The sequence below is a fragment of the Macaca fascicularis genome, chromosome X (genome assembly GCF_037993035.2).
Source record: "Macaca fascicularis isolate 582-1 chromosome X, T2T-MFA8v1.1".
In the NCBI taxonomy this organism is placed as follows: Eukaryota; Metazoa; Chordata; class Mammalia; order Primates; family Cercopithecidae; genus Macaca; species Macaca fascicularis.
The window spans coordinates 53,630,228-53,655,066 of record NC_088395.1 but is presented as its reverse complement, the minus strand read 5'-3'; the positions used below and the strand labels follow the sequence as shown (position 1 = coordinate 53,655,066).

Below are 24,839 nucleotides of genomic sequence, written 5' to 3'. Positions count from 1 at the left end.
TCCCTACCCCTACTCCAGAATTGATCATTTTTAACATTTATTTTTGCCTTAAATTTTTTTGTGGGGTGTGAAGTAACACAAGTTGAGCGTCCCTAATCTAAAATTCAAAATGCCCCAAAATGAGTGCCAACACGATGCCACAAGTGGAAAATTCTACAGCTAAGTACTTAACACTTTGTTTCATGAGCAGAATTATTAAAAATATTGTATAGGGTACAACGAACATTATTTGGGTGATGGTTACACTAAATGTCCAGACTTCACTACTACGCAATATATCCATGTAACAAAACTGCACTTGTGTCACCTACATTTATACAAGAAATTGTGTATAATACCTTTAGGCTGTGTGTATAAGGCGTGTATGGAACATGAATGGATTTCGTGTTTAAACTTGAGTCCCATCCTCAAGATGTCTCATGATGTATAGGCAGATATTCCAGAATCTGAAATCTGAAGTCCTGCTGGTCCCAAGCACTGGATAGGAGATACTTAACCTGTATAGGTAAATAGGAGATGCTTTTTTAATACCCAGCATTCCCTTCCCCCCCCACAATCAGTACAATGAATTGCTTGAATTTTTATACTGTGAGAATGGTATAAATTATGAATTTATAAATAAATTAATTACTAAAATCATTTATTAAGAATGCTTTGGGAATAGAACTTTTTTTTGTTTGCTTATTTTCTTCTTAACTCTTGTTTGAAAACACTTTCCTGAGTTTGTTTTTAAGTAATCTTCTTCATGAATGTAGAATTATACATGGCTTATTGTTGAAAAATACAGATAAACAGACAAATCTCCGCAAACCCCAAACTCACAGATAAAATACTCTTAACGTTTTGGTATGCAGTATCTTCCAAGGCTTTTCTTAACAGCTGTGTAGACATATTATATATTTTTTCAGAAATACTCTTTTTAAAATGTAATTCATTACCTCCCTTACAGCTTTCAATTTTGTATGAAAAATTTCAAACAAAAATGCTGAAAACATAGCACAATGAACATCTGTGTACCATCAGCTGGATCCAACAATTAAGTATTTGCCATATTAGATTTATATGTACAGATGTGTGTTTAATTTTTCTGAACATTAGAAGTAAGGATGACACTTTTAAGGATAATGTTTCAGCTTCATGTCTTAAGAATAAGGACATCTCGGCCTGGTGCAGTGGCTCACACCTGTAATCTGAGCACTTTGGGAGGCCAAGGTGGGTGGATCATCTGAGGTCAGGAGTTCGAGACCAGCCTGGCCAACATGGTGAAACCCTGCCTCTACTAAAAGTACAAAAATTAGCTGGGTGTGGTGGCACCTATAGTCCCAGCTACTCGGGAGACTGAGGCAGGAGAATGGCGTGAACCCGGGAGGCGGAGCTTCCAGCCTGGGCGACAGCGAGTCTCCGTCTCAAAAAAAAAAACAAGAGTAAGGACATCTACAAAACCACGATACCATTATCATGCCTAGGGAGTTTGTTATTTTTTCTTAATATTGTCTAATATCCAGTTCATATTCACATTTCCTCAGTTGTCCCCAAACTGTCTTTTTTTTCAAGCTGTTTTCTCCAAACTAGTATAGAAATGGTATTTTTATATTTGCTCTTCCCACATATTGACCCCTGTTCTGTGTCTTTGTCATTATGTATACTTCTGTAGCATTTTTAATGGCTACATTGTATTCTATTACATGCAGAATTTATTTAACCAGTTTACTGTGTTCACACCTTTTGCTGTGTTCATACTTTTCCCTCAGTTGTCCCCAGACTTTTTTCAAGCTGTTTTCTCCAAACTAGTATAGAAATGGTATTGTTAAATTTGCTCTTCCCACATATTGACCCCGTTCCATGTCTCTGTCATTATGTACACTTCCGTAGCATTTTTAATGGCTACATTGTATTTTATTGTATGCAGAATTTATTTAACCAGTTTGCTGTGTTCACACTTTTCCAGTCCCAGTTTCTCATGATTTTAAGTAATGCCTCCTAACATATAGGTAATTCAGCATTCAGTAAATAAGTGTCGAATGAAAGAAGGAAGCATAGATACATCCTAATAGATAAATATTTATGAGATCCGTATTTAATATTTTTAATTTTTTATTTCCATAAGTTTTTGGGGAACAAGTGATACTTGGTTACATGAGTAAGTTCCTTAGTGGTGATTTGTGAGATTTTGGTGCACCCGTCACTGGAGCAGTATACACTGAAACCAATTTATAGTATTTTATCCCTCACTCCTTTCCCACCCTTTCCCCCTGAGTCCCCAAAGTCCATTGCGTGACACCCATATTTATGTCCTTAAGAAATTTCTACAACCGGAATGCAAAAATGTAAGGCTTTTGATACTCATTGCTAAATTGGCCTTTAGAAAGGCTAACCTTGGATTTTTCACTGTGATATGTTTAGTATATGATCCATCATGATTTACGATATTATAGCACATCAGGATAAGCCTTGATAAATCAGAAGAGTATAAATCTGGATATAGCCAGTATCATTGTTACAGATGGCTCACTGCATATTTTTTATATATGTATGTATATGTGTATATATATATGCTGCCATATTTTTCCAGGGGCTAGTTTGACTTCTCTACCTTGGAGGGCTTTGCAGTTTGTTAACCCAGGTCCCTGCTCCTTAAATTTCTTTAAATATCTTGGTGAGACCAGCCTTAAAAGGAAGTATAGTCTGGAGAGATGCAGACGTCACTAGAAGATATCCTTTTACCTAGAGAATTTTAGATTTTTGCTTTTAAAAAGTAAAGACAGGCTGCTTTTATGGGTGAATTCAAGTCTCTCCCTCTAGCAAACAAATTACCAGCAGCTTTAAAAGGGCAGTCTTCATGTCCAACAGAAAAGCTGGATGATACCCTATATTTCATATTATCCATATCAAACTCCTTATTTTATAGGCCTAGTTGCAGGAGTAATGACATCCATAGTAACATGGCTGGATAGTGATGAAATTGAGCATCAAACCCAGATTACCTAGTCTAGTATTGTTTTCACTATGTTTTATCTTTCCTTAAAACTGAACTTTATTTCTAAATATGCCATCTGGTGTCATCTGTGGAAATACAAAGTAAGTGGCCCTCTTCCTATGAGAAAGTTACTCCCCAAATAGGGGAATTTTAGAGAAGAAAGTTAACGTGAGAAAGGCAGAAATCCAAAGAAAGCTCAGTTTCTTTGCCCTTGTGACCGTAGTTATTACTTTCTGACATGAGGTCAACTTGGAGCTCATTCACAGAACAGTTTGATATGGTCATGTGTTTTCATGCATGTATGGATGCTATAAATCAGTAGATGAGATTGAATTTCCTGTTTGTAAAACTTTCAAATTAAAGGGATGCTTTCTAAGTCCATCTTATTTTCCCTTTTTTCAACGATTTTAAACTATAACATGTTTGCTATTTTTAAAAAGACTGAAACAAAATAAATGTTCACACCTTTTAGCATTATAGTTATTACTATGTTAAGTATATGCTATGTTAAGTATTTATATACTATGTTAAGCTTTTTATGCTGAAGTAACGGTGTGAAGTAGGTGTGTACATTTATTTTCATCCAAATAGCCAGTAGCTCCTGTTTTTCTTCCTGGCAAACTCTATTTGATCTTTAAAAATATTCTCAGGTTGAAAGAATTATTTGCAGAAGTGTAGTTTTATTTTTTAAAAACCTAGGAATTTGTGGCAAGTAGAAAACTAGCATGGTTACTTTTAGCTATTTAGTTTTTGAAAATAATTCAGATTGTTCATGTTTAATATTTAACATTTGTCTTAGACTGAAGGCAAAGTATTACAGATAGTGTTTTAAGGGATCTTAGTTATTGTACTTCCATTTTACATTATGTTGGAAGCCCAGAATGTCATAAGGTCTTAAAGCCAGTTGGTGGCTGAGAACTAGAGTACCTTTGCGTACTTCTCTTTCATTTTCAGTAAGCATCTTTCATGTAAATAGATACGTTGTAAAGCAGTAGATTGTTCAGAATTGTCTGGTTTATTTAAGAACATTTGAAATAACTATTTGGCAGGCTGTGTGGAGTGCTATTAAATTTACTCAGCCATTTTTTTTTCTATATGTTGGGACACCTTTGTTTTTAAAGGCTTTGTTTTACAACTTTCTTATCAGTGAACTAATTTTATCTTCATAACAAACCTGTGAAGTTGGAATTCTTTTCAACGTCCTGGAAGGAGTTTGCTGCCAGGTTGATAATTGTTATAAATAACTTGCTCTTTTAAACCATGCAAAAGAATCTTTGTCTCCATTCCTTCCAAATTCACTTGAACCAGATCAAAACAGTTGAGACCCAGTTAAAAATTTTGACTGAGTGGCATGGCCTGCACATTATTTAGTAGACTGTTTACCTTTTGCAGAACTGTATAATTTGAGAATGAGACTGGAGCCTCCCAATCTCATTGTCATCAAAGTAGAGTTTAAGTTGTTGGTTGTCTGCAGTTATGGCTAAAAGTATGGAGATTAATATATACTGTATGTTCTCCTTCATATGCAGGTAACGTGTAGAAAGATTGAGAAGGTCAGCTCTTTTGCATTTGATCAGATCTGTATATCTGTATTTCTGTCTTACCAATCTGTAGAATACCTAGCATAAGGTTGCTGCCCTTAGATTAATCTGGAGCCAAAAGAGATAGAACAAATAACAATATGGCTTACTCTTTGCTGGGCACAATCCTATGAGATAGACTTGTTTACTTTACAGAGGTGACTGGACTCAGAGATGTATGGCAACTTGTCTAAGATCATACACCTAGTAAATGGAATTTAGGCCCAGGTCTGTCTATTTTCCAGGCCTTTCCATTATGCTGTTGTCTTTTACTACTTTTTTTTTTTTTTTTTTTGAGATAGAGTCTCCCTTTGCCACCCAGGCTGGAATGCAGTGGCGTGATCTCAACTCACTGCAACCTCCGCCTCCCAAGTTCATGTGATTCTCCTGCCTCAGCCTCCCGAGTAGCTGGGAGTACAGGCGTGTGCCACCATGCCCATCTAATTTTTGTATTTTTAGTAGAGACGGGGTTTCACCATGTTGGCGAGGCTGGTCTTGAACTCCTGATCTCGTGATCCACCCACCTCAGCCTCCCAAAGTGCTAGGATGATAGGGGTGAGCCACCATGCCTGGCAGGCGAGGTTTGGTCTTCAGACATGCTGCTTGTTTCTCTGTAAACCCAAGGACGTGAGAGAATTGGAGCTGAATAATGCAAAAGGGGTGGAATTCTATTTCTTTCGTATCTGGTACCATCTTTATTGTATTTGACAGTAGCCTATCGTGGCTTTGGGAAAAAATACCATATACTTGTGTTTCATAAATGAAAGGGAAAACATTGTCATGGCTAAGCAGACAGTGTCTTAGCTTTCTTTAGGGCATTGGTTCCTAATGTTTTTCAGGTCATGGATCCTTTTAAGAAGCCAGTGAAAGCTGTTGACCATCTTCTGGGAAAAAGACCCACATATGTAAAATTTTCCATAGAATTTCAGGGTTTTTGTGGTGGTCATCCTTCAGTATAGGATGAGGAATTCTAAATATTCCTCTACACTTGTTTTTCTCTATATGTCATTAAGATGTCTAAATGGCTGTGTTGTTTGTTCTTGTATTTCTTAGTACAGGTGTCCCCAACTTAATGATGGTTCAACTTAGGATTTTTTGACTTTACGATGGTGTGAAAGCAAAACGCATTTAGTAGAAAGCATACTTGAGTACCCACATAACCATTGTGTTTTCCACTATCAGTACAATATTCAGTAAGTTACATGAGACATTGAACATTTATTATAAAATGGGCTTTGTAGGCCGAGCGCGGTGCCTCAAGCCTGTAATCCCAGCACTTTGGGAGGCCAAGATGGGCGGATCACAAGGTCAGGAGATCGAGACCATCCTGGCTAACCCGGTGAAACCCCGTATCTACTAAAAAATACAAAAAACTAGCCGGGCGTGGTGGCGGGCGCCTATAGTCCCAGCTACTCTGGAGGCTGAGGCAGGAGAATGGCGTGAACCCGAAAGGCGGAGCTTGCAGTGAGCTGAGATCCAGCCACTGCACTCCAGCCTGGGCGACAGAGCAAGACTCCGTCTCAAAAAAAAAAAAAAAAAAAAAAAAAGGGCTTTGTGTTAGATGATTTTGCCCAACCGTAGGCTCTAATGTAAATGTTGCAAGCATGTTTAAGGTAGGCTAGGCTATGATGTTTGGTAGGTTAGGTAAATAAAGTAAGTGTATTTTTGACTTACATATTTCCAGTTTACAATGGGTTTATTGGGATATAATCCCATCATATGTTGAAGAGCAACTGTGTATATTTTTCTAGACTTATTTTTCTACACTGTGGTCAAAGGGGTAAGCTTGGCTGTCACTTTTGCTTAAAGATATACTCTGTATTACGCAAATTTAATAATTTATCTTCTGTGTTGATCTTATAATTGGTTGTGTTTTCAGCCTTTGGGCATGAGGAAGTTGTAATTCTCTTTTTTTGGTGTATTGATTCATTGCCTTTGTATTATGATTGCTTCTAATCTACTTTATTTCTGATTTTTTTTTTCCTTATTTTCTACATTTCTGTACACCTGGCTATCTGAGTAGTCATCTCAATGCCCTGCATATAGTATGTTTATAATTGTTGAATGGAAAGATGAAGGTTAAATGAATCTAAATTTCTTTTTTCAGTTGAAAAATTCACCAAGAGTTTAATGTGACTTGGATTTTTTTTTTTAGTTAAGCATTTACTGGATAGTTATTCATTTATTAATCTGCTGTTAATAAATGACAGTTAATATGCTGGTACAGGAATGCAAAGATAAATATGATACAGTCCCACTCTTGCAGAACTCACTATAGTGGGGAGACTGTCAGGTAGGTAAAGAGGTGTGCTGATTAAGGATCAATATGCAGGATATAGTTGGGGCTAAAGCATGTGGGGAGCTGAGGGAAATATTATGTAATATCATAGCACTGATAAGAGAGGTAAGCAGGGACCAGGTCCTAGAGGTCTTGGATGCTGGTTTGAATAAGGAGTTTTGATGTAGGTGGGTTTTGAGTTTTAGGGAGATTGCTCTGGCAACAATGTGGAGGATAGAATGGAGGGATCCAGCAAGAAAAAGTCTCACTTTAAAATAACTTCAATTTATGAGACTTTTCAAAACATATACAAAAATAGAAAAAAGCATAATGAACACCCATGTAACTGTCACCCAGCTTGAACAGTTATCAACACAGGGCTGCTGTTTTATTTATACCCTACTCCTCCCTTCTATATTTTTATTAAAGCAAATTCCTAAGTCACAGAATGACAAAGCATATATTTAATAATCTAATGCCATGGCTCTCAAGGCTGGTCTGTGCTGCCAAATCACCTATACAGCTTGAAGAAGAAAAAAATCCCCACTTCAGACCTACTGAATTGGATAGCTCTGAAATGCCTGTGTGGTCAGGCATTTTTAGTTTTCAAAATAAGTCTCGGGTGAAGTAAATTATTTTTAAGATAATTTTAAAATAACTTCTGACAAATGAAAATATTTTCCTGAACTCACTGAATGCTGCCTGTGGCCCTTCTGGGTGAAATTCACCTATTCGATAAGGGCAGGCTTTTCTTTTACATTTTTATTTATTTTTTGTAGAGACGGAGGTCTCACTCTGTGGCCCAGGCTGGTCTCAGGAAAACTCCTGGCCTCAAGTGATCCTCCCACCTCAGGCTTCCAAAGTGCTGGGATTACAGGCATGCAGCAAGAAACTGACAATTCTTAAGGTGTAGACTAGGAATGTTCCAGAGCACCAATTTAAAATGTGTAGACCAGGAGTCTGTTCCTCTCCTGCTTAATTTGCATAACTTACACTTAGGCATTGCTGTTTTTATTTTTTGTTTAGAATACCAAGAAGGGCTCCTTAGCATGCTGCCATTTCCTCTCTTGGTAAAATTGATAATCTACAACTTTGGTGAGCCATGTTTGGTTGCCTAGTTCTTCTGATGCCAGTTTCTCTAAGTAATTGGGAGTATCTGGGAAGAATAACTCTCAGATTTGCAGCTTCCCTGGACTGTGAATAGAGGATGTTGCAGGTGATGTGTTCTCAGATACCATTCTCACATCCAAAGTCAGTGTTGGAGGTTTCAGATTCCTCTTTCTTAGTATCCCTCCCTGCCCATATTTTCTTTGCTTAAGCATAACTGCAGTGCAGAGAAACACCCAGAGCCAGTGTAAACTCTTAATCTGAGGTATAGTGTTTTCAGATTTTAAATGAGAGACTCTTTCAAGGTATTTCTGCAAATGATTTCCAGATTTGTCTTGGGTGAGTAAAGGCTATTTTTCAGTTGCTTTATTATGACACTTTACTGTCAATGTGCAGTGAAACCTAGGTCAGCAATTCTCAGGGCACTTGAGAGTCATATTTTATGTGCCTAAGGATAGAGAGACTGGTGTCTGTAGGAGAGGGGCATAGCAAGATGGGCTGTGCGTATAGACATTATGTACAATGTAGAGTGGTGGAACAGATTTGGGTTTGATTCCAGGTTTTGCCACTTACTAGGTATGTGGTCCCTCTCAGTAAACTGGGCACAGTCTTCATCTCCAAGGATTAAAGATAATGCATAATAGGCATAGAGTAAGTGTTAGCTGTTGTTTTTATGATCATAAATGTTTTTCACAATATGTGTTGAGTGGATATTAATGTATTAATAGATAATCAGAAACTGGATGGAATGGAAAGCCCTGACAGTTATGTGGTGTTCACTTTTCATAATCAGTGACACCTATGCCTCTATAATCAAATAGTGAAGACCAGGCTGGGTTTCAAGATGCATCTTACTGCTTGACATGATGAATGGTCAGGGCAGCTGTCACCTGAATTTACTTTCAGAGACTGTAGGAGGCAAAAGGAAATCGTTGCAAGGCAAAAAGTAAAGTATTTTGCTTTGTGGTACTTTGGAGTTTAGTTTTCTCTAAGCATTTATTGTTTAAGAACTGCCATAATGCTTCCATGATTTCTATGGGGATTTTAGGCTCATTTTGATTCATCCCCACTCCCATACTTTCGTGCAACATCTCTTACCTGCTAGTAATAAACCAAAGTGCCTCCTGTGTGCCAAGCTCCAAACACCAGAAGATGTAGGAAAGAAGCTCCTAGAGTAGGCAGCAGCTAATCTAAGGCATTTGTTTAGATGGTGTTCTTAATTTGGTGCATGTCCTTTGGCTCAGGGGCCAGTGTTTTCTTCTTTAAGGAAAATTTTAGGCCTGGCACAGTGGCTAACGCCTGTAATCTCAGCACTTCGGGAGGCTGAGGCCAGGAGGATTGTTTGAACTCAGGAGTTCGAGACCGGCCTGGACAACATGGCGAAAACCCTGTCTCTACAAGAAACATAAAAATTAGCCAGGCGTGGTAGAGTGTTTCTGTGGTCCTAGCTACTCTGGAGGCTGAGGTGAGAGGATTGCTTGAGCCTGGGAGGTTGAGGCTGCAGTGAGCCAAGATTGTGCCACTGCACTCCAGCCTAGGTGACAGAGCGAGACCCTGTTTTTTTTTTTTGTTTTTTTTGTTTTTTTTGTTTTTTGAGACGGAGTCTCACTCTGTCGCCCAGGTTGGAGTGCAGTGGCCGGATCTCAGCTCACTGCAAGCTCCACCTCCCAGGTTTACGCCATTCTCCTGCCTCAGCCTCCTGAGTAGCTGGGACTACAGGCACCCGCCACCTCGCCCGGCTAGTTTTTGACCCTGTTTCTTTAAAAAACAAATTACAAAAGGAAATCTGATTATAAATGGATCTATGATCTACAGGAAATTTGGAAGGTTCAGAAAAGCATGAAGCATAGATACAACTATGTGTTACCCTGCCACCTAGAGGCAACCATTAGAGGCCAACTACTAATAATGTTTATTTCTTCCTTTCCAAGGTTTTTTTACTTTCCCACCCTGTGGCAGACATTTTCTCATTAATAGGGAAGTGATAGGTACAGACTGCAATGTAATCACATATGGAGGGATATCCAGTCAAGATTTGAGGGGTTCGGGAGAGGATTGTCCTAATTCTGGATAGTATTCTGTTCAAACCCACATAAGTGCTTATTAGATTACAGTGAAATAGAAGCTAAATGGTCCCCTACCCCCAGTTTTCAAAGGGATTCTTACAGTTATCCCCTCTTTTCAAGACAATTTGCAGCCACTTGAGAACATAAGCTAGTGTCTTTATTTACCTTTTCCTCTACATTTTAGTGACTCCATAATTCTCTGCTTCCATTTACAGGCAACATATTTTTTTTTCCCCCCGAGATGTAGTTTTGCTCTTGTTGCCCAGACTGGAGTACAATGGTGCAATCTTGGCTCACTGCAACCTCTGCCTCCTGGGTTTAAGCGATTCTCCTGCCTCAGCCTCTGAAGTAGCTGGGATTACAGACATGCACCATCACACCTGGCTAATTTTTTTGTATTTAGTAGAGACGGGGTTTCACCGTGTTGGTCAGGCTGGTCTTGAACTCATGACCTTGGGTGATCCACCCGCCTTGGCCTCCCAAAGTGCTGGGATTACAGGCGTGAGCCACCGCACCTGGCTCAACATTTTCAAAAGAAGTTTTTACACATGCCATCTATGCTTTCTCACTTTCCATTGATTCCCTGACTCTAGTCTGGCTTCCATTCCCTCCATCCCACTGAAACAATTGCTTGTCAAATTGTCTCTGTTACCAATTTCAGTGGACATACCTCAGTTTGACATTTGATGCAGTTGATCACTCTTGCCATCTTTCGTTTCTCGTGATAGCATAATTGGCTAGTTTTGCTCTTTCCTCACCAGCCTCTCCATTGCTGGGTTTTCCTTCTTTCTTTGCCTTTACATTTTTATTATATTGTGTTTTTTTGTGTGTTTTTTTTGTTTGTTTGTGTTTTTTTTTGGTAGAGTCAGGGTTTCATCATGTTGCCCAGGCTGGTCTCCAACTCCAGAGTTCAAGGGATCTGCCCTCAGCTTCCCAAAGTGCTGAGATTATAGGCATGAGCCGTTGTACCCGGCCCCAATTCTTTGCCTTACCTTTAAATGCTAGAGCAAATAACTCAGTTGTGGGCCTCCTCCTTTCCTTCTTTGTAAGCAATCATCTCCAGACCCATGGCTTCAAGTAATATATGTGTGCTGACAGTCACAGATTTTTTTTTTTTTTTTTTTTGAGACGGAGTCTCGCTCTGTCACCCAGGCTGGAGTGCAGTGGCCGGATTTCAGCTCACTGCAAGCTCCGCCTCCCGGGTTCACGCCATTCTCCTGCCTCAGCCTCCTGAGTAGCTGGGACTACAGGCGCCCGCCACCTCGCCCGGCTAGTTTTTTGTATTTTTTAGTAGAGACGGGGTTTCACCGGGTTAGCCAGGATGGTCTCGATCTCCTGACCTTGTGATCCGCCCGTCTCGGCCTCCCAAAGTGCTGGGATTACAGGCTTGAGCCACCGCGCCCGGCCGGAATTTGTTTCAAATTAACTTATTTTTGTTGAAGGATTTTTAAAAAAAAATGTAATAGGGTTTTCACCTGATTAACTTCGAAGCGGTAGAACTCATCCCCCAGTTACTGTTCCTTTCATTAGTGAAATTACAGCATCTCAGCTTCTTATCTTGGGCCCCAGTTTCCTCTCTCGGAGTAATTTTTTCAAACAGATGGGATTCAGCAGTCTAGTAGAATCTGTCACAAATTTATATTCTTATCTGCCAGTATTTTGTAGTAATAAAACTGGTTGAAAAAAAAGGCGAGGCCGGGCGCGGTGGCTCACGCCTGAAATCCCAGCACTTTGGGAGGCCGAGGCGGGCGGATCACAAGGTCAGGAGATCGAGACCATCCTGGCTAACAAGTGAAACCCCATCTCTACTAAAAATACAAAAAATTAGCTGGGCATGGTGGCAGGTGCCTGTAGTCCCAGCTACGGGAGGCTGAGGCAGGGGAATGGCGTGAACCCGGGAGGCGGAGCTTGCGGTGAGCCGAGATGGCGCCACTGCACTCCACCCTGGGCGACAGAGCAAGACTCCATCCCCCATCCCCCCCCCCCCGCCAAAAAGAAAAACGGTGAATAGCATATTATTAAAGCATAGACTTGGTAGTCAGACCTGGATTTAGATCTTGGTGCTAACATTTACTGACCAAGAAAGGTACTTTTTTTCCTCTCCTCTTAACTTCAGTTTTCTGTCTGTAAATAGAGGCAAAACTTGAGTGGTGAGGACTGTATGAAAGAATATCATGTGAATTCTCTAGGTAGTATGTCTCAAACTGTATTCTTTGGAATACCTCAGTTGGACTTTGAGTAGATGCCACTTGAGAAAATGGTTCTGTGCCCTAATAAGCCTCCTTTACCTAAGATGTGTTAGAGCCATTAATAATGTCAGTTAGCTATGTGACTGCCCTAGTGGAAGAGAAATTCTGTGTATAACATTTCCCAAATTACAGGATTCCTGTCTCCCTTTATAGAGCAAGACATTCTAACACACTTTGGGGAACTCCAGTCTCAGTATTGTCTGGCTTGTAACGGACACTCAGTAAACGTTCCCCCCTCCCACCGTTAAAACCAGTTTTAGAAATATGAGAACACAACAACTTCTAAATTTTTAAAGTTGATGTCTCATGAACAGTGATGTCTTGGTTTTTTAAACTGCAAATGTTTCTTGCAGTAGAATTATAGACACCAAGGTAGGATTACACTTGTTATGGGGACATTTGTGTGTGTTCATTCATATTGGCCGTATTATTTTATTGGGTGCATCAAATGCTTATACTTGGGACTTAGAGTCTAGTGCCACTCATGCAAATAACCTGAGATGATTTAGAATTATTATGCCACCAGCATAGTTTTTAGGCATCCAGAGTCTTGTGTTGGCAGCAGAAGCACCCCCAGCTAAGCTGTTTCCGTGGGGGGTCCTTGGCTGTAGTTCCAGGCTCCCTAGCTTCCTTGGTTCCTCTTAGTGTTCTGCATGTGGAGCTCTAGCCTTCTGTCAGTTCTGTGAGCTATCAGATACTCTTCCAGTAAATTACTTGGCTGCATTAATTATCCAGTCTTTCTGTAGTTACAGACACTTGACTAGTATAGTACCCTAGGTCAAAACAGCATTAGTTAGAGCAAGATGCTTATTTGTTTGAAGATTCATCAGTGACTCATCTGCATTAAAAAAGTAAAATGGTTGTGATTTACTTATTTCAGTGCATAAGTTACTCTGTGCTCTTGTTTTGGAGGATTGTTTTTTTTTTTAAATAGACTTTATTTTTAGAGTAGTTTTACATTCGCAGCAAAATTGAGCAGAAGGTACAGAAATTTCCCATATACTGCCTGCCTCCACACATGCATAGCCTCCCTTGTTATCAGCATCTCCCACTAGAGTGGTAACACTTGTTACAATTGATTAATCTACATTGATACATCATTATCACTCAAAGGCCGTAGTTTACATTAGGGTTTTCCCTTGGTGTATACTTCTGGGGTTTAGACACATAATAACATGTGTCCACCATTATAGTATCACACAGAGTAGTTTCACTGGCCAAAAAATCCTCTCTGCTCCACGTCTTCATTCTTCCCTCCCCACTAACCCTCTTCAACCACTGATCTTTTCACTGTCTCTCTAGTTTTTTCCAGAATGTCATGTGATTGGAATCATACAGTATGTAGCCTTTTCGTACTGATTTCTTTCACTTACTAGTATGCATTTAGGTTTCCTCCATGTTTGTTCATGGCTTGATAGCTCATTTCTTTTTACTACTGAATAATACTCCATTGTCTGGATGTACCACAGTTTATCCATTCACCTACTAAAGGACATTGTGGTTGCTTCCAAGTTTTGACAATAATGAATAAAGGTACTATAAACATCCACGTGCAGGTTTTTGTGTGGACATAAGTTTTCAACTCCTTTGGGTAAATACCAGGGAGTATTGATTGCTGGGTCATGTGGTAAGAGTAGTTTTGTAAGAAACCACTGAACTGACTTCCAAAGTGACTACCATTTTGCATTCCCACCAGGAATGAATCAGTGTTCTACTTGCTCCCCATCCTCACAAGCATTTGGTGTTGTCAGTGTTCTGGGTTTTGGCCGTAGTGATACCTCATCATGGTTTTAATTTGCATTTCCCTGATGCCGTATGATGTGGAGTATCTTTTCATATGCTTATTTGCTATCTGTCTGTCTGGGTGAGGTGTGTGTTAAGGTCTTTGACCCATTTTTAAATCAGCTTGTTTTCTTACTGTTGAGTTTTAAGAGTTTTGTGTATTTTGGGTAATAGTCCTTTGTATGTCCTTTGCAAATATTTTCTCCCAGTCTGGCTTGTCCACTTATTCTTTTGACAGTTTCTTTTACAGAGCAGAATATTTTACATTTAGGTCTGTGATCCATTTTGACTTAAGTTTTGTGAAACATGTAATTTCGGTCTAGATTTTTTTTTTTTTTTTTTTTTTGCATGTATATATCTAGTTGTTCCAGCACCATTTGTTGAAAAGACTATCTTTTGTCCATTATATTGACTTTGCTTCTTTGTCAAAGATCATCAGTTGACTATATTTATGTGGGTCTACTTCTGGGCTCCCTAATTCTGTTCCATTGATCTGTTCATTCTTTTACTGGTACTATACTCTTGCTTACTGTAGCCTTATGATAAGACTTGATTTCAGGTAATGTAGATCTTCCGATTTTGTTCTTGTCCTTCAATGTTGTGTTGGCTATCCTGGATCTTTTGCCTCTTCATATAAATTTTAGAATCAGTTTGTCAATATTCACATAATAACTTGTTGAAATTTTAATTGGAGTTGCATTGAATATGTAGAGTTGGAAATGACTTAACATTTTGGCATTACTGAGTCTTCCTATCCATGGATTTGGAATATCTCTCCATTTAATTGTTCTTTGATTTCTTTCATCAGAATTTTATAGTTTTCCTTGTATAGATCTTACACATATTCTGTTAGATTTATATCTAAGTGTTTCATTTTTGTAATGTAAATAATATGTTTTTGATTTCAAATTCTACTTGTTCGTTGCTAGTATATAGGAAAGCAATTGACTTTGGTTTTTTTTGGGGTTTTTTTGTTTTTTTTTTTTGAGACGGAGCCTCGCCCTGTCTTTCAGGCAGGAGTGGTGCAGTGGCGCGATCTCAGCTCACTGCAAGCTCCGCCTCCCGGGCTCATGCCATTCTCCTGCCTCAGCCTCCCGAGTAACTGGGACTACAGGCGCCCGCCACTATGCCTGGCTAATTTTTTTGTATTTTTAGTAGAGACGGGGTTTCACCGTGTTAGCCGGGATGGTCTCGATCTTCTAACCTCATGATCCTCCCGTCTCGGGCTCCCAAAGTGTTGGGATTACAGGCGTGAGCCACCGCGCCCGACCAGCAATTGACTTTTGTATATTAACCTTATATCCTGCAAACTTGGTGTAATTGCTTGTTAGCTCCAGGTTTTTTTTTTTCCCCTATTCTTTCAGATTTTCTACATGTATGATCATGTCATCTCTGACAAAAAGACAATTTTATATCTTCCTTCCCAATCTTTATAATTTTTATTTCCTTTACTGCTTTAGCTAGGACTTTCAATAAAGTGTTAGAAAGCAGTGGTAAGAGAGGACATCTTTTTCTTTCTTTTTTTTTTTTTTGAGACGGAGTGTCACTCTGTCGCCCAGGCTAGAATGCGGTGGCGCAATCTCAGCTTGCTGCAACCTGGGCCTCCTAGATTCAAGGAATTCTCCTGCCTCAGCCTCCCAAGTAGCTGGGATTAAGGGATTTTGCCATGTTGGCCAGGCTGATCTTGAACTCCTTACCTCAAATGATCCGCCACCTAGGCCTCCCAAAGCGTTGGGATTACAGGCATGAGCCACTGAGCCCGGCCTTTTTTGTTTGTGATTATTTAAGGGGGAGTGCTCCTAGTTTCTGACCATTAAGATGTTAGTTGTAGCTTTTTTTGTAGATATTTTAATCAATTTGAAGAAGTTCTCTATTTCTAGTTTACTGAGATGTTTGACTTTTTACTGTTGAATTTTGAGAGTTCTTTATGTATTTTAGATACTATGTGTGGTTTGCAAATATTTTCTTCTAGTAAATTTTATTGTTCTACATTTAAGTGATCCATTTTGAGTTAATTTTTAATATAAGGTATGAGGCTTAGGTCGAAGTTGATCTTTTTTGCCTGTGCATGTCTGCTTTCTCTGGCACCATTTATTGATAAAACTATCTTTCCTTGACTGAATTTTTTTTTTTTTTTAAATCAGTTGGGCATATTTGTATGGGTCTATTTCTGGGTTCTTTATTCTGCTCTATTGATATTTGTATATATATTAGTACTACTTGATGTCTGTAGCTATTTATATAATAAGTCTTAAAAGTGGGTAGGGTGATTCGATTCCTCCCTCCTTTTTTTTTTTTCCAAAACTGTTTCAGCCATTGCTGTTCTTTCTTACACCTTTCCATATACACTTTAGAATAATCTCAGCTTATTTACAAAAAAAAATCTTGCTGGGATCTGAATAGGAATTATATTAAACCTGTATAACAATTTTAGGAGATTTGACATCTTTACTAGAGTCTTAAATATCTCCATGTATTTAGATCTCTGATTTTTTTGTTGTTCTTTTCTTTGAGACATCTCGCTCTGTCGCCCAGGCTGGAGTACAGTGGCGCGATCTTGGCTCACTGCAAGCTCCATCTTCCGGGTTCACACCATTCTCCTGCCGCAGCCTCCACAGTAGCTGGGACTACAGGCACCCGCCACCACGCCTGGCTAATTTTTTTTTTTTTTTTTTTTTTGAGACGAAGTCTCGCTCTTGTCCCCTGGGCTGGAGTGCGATGGCCTCCGGGGTTCAACTGATTGTCCTGCCTCGGCCCCTTGAGTAGCTGGGATTACAGGTGCCTGCCACCATGCCCAGTTAATTTTTGTATTTTTAGTAGACGGGGTTTTAATATGTTTGCCAGGGTGGTCTAGAACTAGTGACCTCAGGTGATCCACCCGCCTTGGCCTCCCAAATTGCTGGGATTACAGGCGTGAGCCACCACGCCCGGCCTTAATTTTGTTTTTGTATTTTTAGTAGAGACGGGGTTTCACCCTGTTAGCCAGGATCGTCTCTATCTCCTGACCTCGTGATCCGCCCACCTCGGCCTCCCAGTGTTGGGATTACAGGCATGAGCCACCGCGCCCAGCCTAGATCTTTGATTTTTTTAAATCAGTGTTCTGTAGTTTTCAGCATATAAGTCTTGTACATATTCTGTAGATTTATACAGAAATACTTCATTGTTTTTTAGTGATTGTGAATGGTATTGCATTAACTTTGGAGTGTACGTATCCATTGCTAGTATATAGAAACATGATTGGCTTTTTTAACATTTGTCTTGTATTCTATGACTGCTGAGATTGGTTATTAGCTCTGGGAGGTTGCCAGGCTGGAGTGCAACGGTGCAATCTCGTCTCACTGCAAGCTCCGCCTCCCAGGTTCAAGCAATTCTTCTGCCTCAACCTCTTAAGTAGCTGGGATTACAGGCATGTGCTACCATGCCGGGCTACTTTTTTTGTATTTTTAGTAGAGACGGGGTTTCACCGTGTTAGCCAGGATGGTCTCCATCTCCTGACCTCATGATCTGCCCGCCTCAGCTTCCCAAAGTGCTGGGATTACAGGCATGAGCCACCGCGCCTGGCCTTTTTTTTCTTTTAAGATGGAATCTCGCTCTGTTGCCCAGGCTGGAGTGCAGTGAGCCACTGCACCCATCCTCTGAGAGGCTTTTAAAATAGATTTCTTGGGTTTTCTATGTGGATGATCCTTTGACATCTGCAAATAGGGGCCATTTTTATTTTTTCCTTTCTGATCTGTGTGCCTGTTACTTATTTTTCTTACTGTATTGTATTGGCTAGAACTTTCAGCAGTATGTTGAATAAAAGTCATGATAATGGACTTCTTTGCCTTGTTTCTAATCTTAGAGGGAAAGCATCAGTTATTTGAGTTGCATGGTATTGAGGCTGGCTGCTACGTCTTGCAGCAGGGGCAATTTAATAACCTCCCTGCAAATGACTGAAGCCACAGTAGTGTGGCAGCCACTTGCGTAAGACATTTGTGAGAAAAGGGGAGAAAAAAAGCCTTGAGAGTAAGCGTACAAATAGCTCAGCTTATAGTTTCCACCACATGGACAGGATTGTTGCCAGAATCCTGTTGGCTTCATTTGAGATATTTTGAGGTGGTTGGCACCAGGCATTTTGTTCATTTTGTATTGATACTGAGATAACTTTTTAAAAAGTAATCTGGAATTACATACCCTAAGTATCAACCATAGAAAACATTTTTTCTTCTTAAGGAATGGTCTCTACAGAAATGTTTTAGAACATATTCTGAATTCTTTACAAACTCTTCCTTGAATGCCTGCTGATTGAATGGATGCAGGTCATACAGGCAAATACACGCTATTTCTGTAGTACTGAGTATATTGGACTAAATCTAGGCAAAAAGCTGCCTAAAATTTATACTGTAATTGGTCAGCTTTATATTATGGCAGCCTTCTTGGGGGAGGAACATTGATTTCTAGTGACTGCTACTGAGTTAAATACATTGTTAATAGAATCTTTTGTGTGTAAAGAGCCTGCAACCCACTTCTACCTCTGTGCATGTGTCTCAGTTGCTAACAGGAGAAACATTTCTTGTGCTTTGGAGGACTTGTCTGCCATCAAAGATCTAGGGATCTGATCAGGCTGTTGTCTGCTTTTGAGCCTTCCAAATTACATGGCTTAATAAAATGATTGTTTTCTGTGCTCGGAATATTTCTGTTGGGATTCTTCATTTTCTAATTGAAAAATAAAAGTATTGTTTTGCCTTTGCTCTTAGGATACAACTAATACATTTTTATTGGTAGAAACGGTAAAAGGTGCATAGGTAAAACAGTCATAATCCTTTCGGTTAACAATGAATTAATATTCTGATGCCTAGCCCTTCTGAGCTGTTTGCAGTAGACATAAGTTTATACCATATGTTCCGTTTTGTAACCTTTTTATTTCATCATGAACATCTTTGTGTATTATATAGTTGTCTGTAATATTTTTAACAGTTGTGCACTATTCCATTTTAAACAAATCATATTTTGGACATTTGGTCTTTTTTTAACCTTGTGATGGAACAGTAGGTCTTCAGTCTTTTACTATTACACATGGTCATGCAATATGGATTCTTGTGGTTAAATATTTGTGTACATCTTTATGACTTTCTTTGGATTCCTAGAAATGGAAGCTATCAGGAAACTGCAGGGCTATGGTGAGTTTTTCCATCCTGAGATGTGTTGCAAACATTGTACACTCTTATTTTCAATTAAGAGTTGGAGATGCTTGTAAAAGAAAAAAAAATTTTTCATTTTGGCTTGACTTGGTTTCAGTCTTGTGCAACATGGGGATGTGGGCCAGTTTGATCTGGAGAGATTCTTTACCTCTCTCTACTCAATAGTTGTGCCTCTGAGATGGCATAGCATCATAACTCCAGTGTTTTTACTTTAAGCATTTTGCATTGCTCTTCATTCTGTATTGTCTATGTCCAAGCTTGTAGAGCTCAAGATTGTAGCTTTAAGTTCTCACTTCTTTGGGGATTTTCTTTTCAGATCGTAAAGCTGAAAATTGAAATCATGAAAGTAGACAGGACTAAACTGAAGAAGACACCTACCGAGGCTGTAAGTATCCAAAAGTTTGCTTTGCTTATTTTTTCTTCATTAAAAAATAAAAAATATTTGTGAACAGTTCATCCATGCTCTTCAAGTCTCATCACCCATATATACAAAAGGCGATAAAACAACAACTTGTCTAGAAACAGTAAGATTTTCTTTTGAACTTCCCTGGATTAAAAAAGTGGATAGCCAAGAGACCAGTGGAAAGTGAACACTGATCAATTAGTTCTTAGTAGCTGTGTGTGCCTGAAGTCAGCTCTCAGGCTGCTGTGCAATTCCTTCCTATGCAGAAAGGAAGTGTGGTATAATGGAAAGAGCAGATGTGAATTCAGATTTTTAATGTACTTCTGGGATCTTGCAATTTTGTTTTTTAGAAAATGAAAGTGGTAACATTTTTCTTACTAGTTTTTTTTGTTAAGGCCAGTGTTTTAGCTGTCTTTATTACTGATTCTTAATCACACAATTCAGCTTAACTTGTATATTGGGTGGTCATATCAATTAACCCTTTGTCGACAGTAGAAATCCCAGCTTCAATCTAGTAATATTCCACCAGCTAGCTTGAACTGCTTTCTGAGGTTAAGGAAGTGGTATTTGCATTGTGATAGTCCTGTTGACCCTGTGTGCTTAGTTCAAAGAGCACAAGCTTTGGAATTAGACCTGGGTTTGAATCTTACTAGACTTTTGTGGCTGAGAGGTTATTAACTTGCCTGGTTTCCACAGCTACAAAAAATTTTTTCCTTCTTGATGTGAGGCAATTGCTTAGCATAGTATCTGGCACGTAAGTTAGTTCATATTGTAAATACAAGGTTTTCAAAAAATGTAAAAGTACCTGGCAAGTATCACCAAAAGAGAACAATAACATTTTGCTGTATTTTTTCCAGTTTTTTTTTTTTTTTTTTTTTTTTTTTTTTTTGAGGCAGGGTTTTGCTCTGTCACGCAGGCTGGAGTGCAGTGACGAGATCACAGCTCACTGCAGCCTTGACCTCCCAGCTCAAGCAATGCTCCCACCTCAAGCAATGCTCCCACCTCAGCTTCCTGAGTAGCTGGAACTATAGGTGCATGCCACCATGCCTGGCAAATTTTTTATTTTTTGTAGAGACAGGATCTTGCCTTGTTGCCCAGGCTTCTTCCAGTCTTTTAAAAAATTATTACATGTGCACACACAATTATCCTGCCCTTTTCATTTAGCATTGTACTAATGAGTATGAGCAGCACTTTCTTCACATACCTTTGTCAGTATTACAGATTGTCTTTTAAATTTTTGTTAATTTCATAGGTAGGGAAGAAAGTATTTCACTGTTCTATATCAGTTATCTTCTTGTGCTGTTTATTTTGTATCCGACATTGGAATATCAAGTGTTTCTCTTACCGAATGCCATATATATTGAACGTACTCATTTTCGTATCTGTTGGAAATATCTTCATTTGCTTTTGATTTTGTTTTTGATGTGTTCTGGCATCTAGAAGTTTTGACAACTGTACTTGAATGTCTTTTACTGAAGGACAAAAAGAAAACTTGCTTAAGAAACTGTAATTTAAAAATTTAAAGTGAAACCAGTGTAAGAATGTACTGCTACGAGAATAGAAGACCTAGAAAAATGATCCTAGTGTATATAAGAACTAGATATGTGATGATAGAGGGATTATAAATTGGAAAGAAGAGACAGTATTAGGAAACCGTGCTAGACTAATTATTTATCTTGTGGAGCATGGGTTACTATTATATTGTGATAAACTTTAGATAAACCAAAAGTCAAATGTTTTTAAAAGAAATAAGCTGTAGGAGAAGTAGAACATGAAGGTGAATGTTTACTTTGTCTTAAGTGGGGATGGTCTTTCCAAGCATTAAAACAAAGGAAAAAACCAAAATGGAAATGTTAAATACTGTATCCAAAATTTAAAAGACATGACAATAGCCATCCTAACAGGTGTGAAGTAGTATCTCATTGTGGTTTTGATTTGCATTCCCTTGATGATTTCCTTGATATGGAGCACCTTCTTATATACTTTTAAACTATTTGTATGTAAATAGACATCTGGATAAGTATCTATTCAAGTCCCTTGCCCGTTTTAAAATTTGTGTTATTTGGGGTTTTTTGCTATTGAGTTGCAGGAGTTCCTTATATATTTTGGAAATTAATCCCTCGAAGACATTAGGCAAAGTGAAATAAGTCAGCCGCAGAGGGACAAATAGTGTGTGAATCCTCTTATATGAGGCATCTAAAATAGTCAAAGATATAAAAGTAGGCAGTAGAATGATAGTTACCAGGAAGTGGTGGGGAGAGAGAAGGGGGAGTTGCTGCTCAGTGGATATAAAATTATACAAGGTAAGTAAGTTCCAGAGATCTGCTGTAGAACAACATAGTGCCTATAGTTAACAGTCAGGTATTGAGTATAGTCTGCCCTCCATGTGTATGGGTTCCACATTTGCAGACTGAACCAACTGGGTAGTAAATATTTGGGGGAAAAAAACAATAAAAAAGAGTAATACAAAAGTAAAAATAGAAATTTTAAAGCAATGCAGTGTAACAACTATTTACATTGAATTGAATTCAGTATTGTAATACTAGAGATGGTTTAAAGTATATAGGAGGATGTGTATAGGTTATATACAAATACTGTGCCATTTTATACAAAGGGTGAGCATCATAGATTTTGGTATTCATGGGGGTCCTAGAACCAATCCCCAGCGAATACAGAGGGACTAATCAAAAATGTGTTATGAGGGTAGATCTCATATAAGTATTCTTACCACACGCACAATCATGTGCACACATAGGGACACAAGGAAACTTGGAGGTGATGGATATGTTTATTACCTGGATTGTGATGGCAACATGAGTGTATACATACATCCAAACTCACCCAGTTGTATACGTGAATTACGTGCAGTTTTTTGTATACCATTTACACCTTAATAAGCTCGGGTGGGGCGGGGGAGGAGGAAGACACATGACAAGCTGGGGAAGATATTTGTAACCCAGTGTAGTTAATGTTTTCAGTATCTAAATCAGGAGAAATGAATATCCCAATGACAAAATGGGCATAGGGCATTTAAGAAAAGAACAAACCCAGTAAATGTTCAGCAAGATTCAACTCTGTGGGTAATTGGAGAAATGCAAATTAAAAGAAAGTTTTTAACCTAGTGGATTGTAAGGGGTTGCTCTTGGAGTCATATGCTGATTTCTGGCTCTTATTTCCTAGTTACTAGCAAGTTACTTAGCATAAACTCCTAGAAGTAGAATTTTTGTGTCACTGGTTATGGACTTTTTAAGACTTGAGTTGTCTATTTTCCTTGAGCAGCATACAAATTTGCCCCCATTTCCCATACTGTGGTCAATGCTAGGTACTGTTTTTACGAAAGGCTTTTATTGATCACTTTATTAGCAGCTGTGCAAAGAATTTTTTCCCCAGATTTGGTATCTATTGAAATAAATCACTGTAAACCCTGGCAGTTGGTATTCAGCTGTCGAACTGGCAAATGCTTTCTTGTATCTTAACGTTGTGCTTGCTGCTTTCTCCTGCAAAATGCAAGGAATCTTGATAGTCTGATAAAACAGAGACCATCATACTGGTACATTAAATTGATACCATTATGCTAACTGGATCTTGTGAACAGAAAACACAAGCACACCTTAGATGCCTCAGACATATTTGTGCCAGAGAGTCAGAAACAAACCTTGTGGAAGCTTGAGGACCTTTCACATTAGGAAAGTTTCTAGTGGCCACATGGTTTGGGAAATATTGGGATATCCCTTCTAAAGTGAGAGGGAAGTTGCTGCACCTTGTACCACACATTGTGAAGAAAGAGGAACAATGTGTGATGTGTTTGGATTTTGGAGCCAACATATTGGTTGGTCACATTTGGGCATGCTATTTTGACCTATTTACTGCATAACCTCTAACACATTTAGTGGGGTACCACTAAAGTGTTAGTAAGGTTTGGATCTAGAAAAGACTCTGCAAAAGGTCCAGGCTATGATACAAGTTGCCCTATCACTTGGACATTATGACCTAGTAGACCCAGGTGACTGACTTAGGTATCAGCTAAAGATGCCATGTGGTATGTGGTGCTTTTTGGCAAGCCCCAGTAGAATTACAAGTAAGACCCCTAGACTTTTGGCTGTGCTGTCCTCTGCCATCAGCTATTCTACATTCACAAAAGCAGCTTCAGGCTTGCTACTGGGCCTTGATAAAGACTGAATGCCTGGTTCTGAGACATACCGAGTTATTATAGGATCCAAATGTTCCTCATGACCTGGGTGTTATCTCACCTACACATCATAAAGTTGGACTCGTATAGCTGCATTCCATTAGAAATAGAAGTAACATGTTTGATGCTGGACCCAAGTAGGTCCAGCAGGCACAAGTGAACTGCATAAGCAGGTGGTTCAAATTTCCATGTTATCTATTTCTGCTGCTTCACTGCCTCTCCCTCAACTTATACATCTTAGAGGAGAGGAGGAAAAAGTGCAGGCCTGGTTTGTGAAAGGATTTTGTGCCAAGGATTTTACATACATTTAATTACCATGAACATTTGAGGTAGATCTTAATAATGCTTAGAGGGAGAAAAGGTTTGGACTTAGCTTAAATAAACGCCCGTTAGGTTCCATGTTTTTTCGGATGCCAAAAATACATTTCTCCCAGTTTGAATCTCACGACAGCATTGCTGGATATATAGGTACGTGTTAGTTTATTTTGCAGAAGAGGATGCTGAGATTCAAAGAGGTAGCTTACCAACTACCTGATTCCAAGACTCATACTCTTTTTAATAGTATGCCGTCTCTGAATATTTAAGCTCCTGTTATGGGAGATAAGCATTTTATGTATGTGGCAGACATTTGAGTTTCATATTTGTGAGGTAGCTATTACGTCTGTTTTTCTGATAAGAGAGCTGTGGCTTAGAGGTTAGACTTGCCCATGATCAAACAGCTTAGTAAACATGAAGCTAAAAAATGAATCCAGACTTGTTTGTTACCAGACCTCTGGTCCATTCCCAGGATGCTGTACTGCCCTTATGGAGTTAAAGAACAGGTGTAATAATCACTTCTCCCAGCTGCCGTTCATTAACGGAAGGCTTCTCTCTCCCAGCCCCTATCCCTTTCCCTCCTTCCAGTTTCAGAAACTTGACTGTAAATACTCAATCCACTCCTTGTTACCTGACAAATAGGCCCATTCATCAGTAGAAGAGAGCAGAAATGTATGGAAATGGGAACCCCAAGAAAGAATGGAGTCCTAGTT

The 24,839-nt window shown here is 39.1% G+C and overlaps 1 protein-coding gene across 15 annotated transcripts in view; it reads left to right on the top strand.

The window, feature by feature from the left end:
- The window catches only part of HUWE1 (HECT, UBA and WWE domain containing E3 ubiquitin protein ligase 1), a 153,131-nt gene that overhangs the window by 13,588 nt on the left and 114,704 nt on the right, over nt 1–24,839 (top strand). For all 15 annotated transcript variants that reach the window (XR_012430238.1, XR_012430240.1, XR_012430239.1 and 12 more), the window contains exon 4: nt 19,536–19,604. Coding sequence is in view for 12 of the 15 variants with exons in the window: in XM_005593658.4 (XP_005593715.1) it covers nt 19,560–19,604 (45 nt within the window). In the remaining 3 variants the exon portion in view is untranslated. The remainder of the gene's footprint in view (nt 1–19,535; nt 19,605–24,839) is intronic.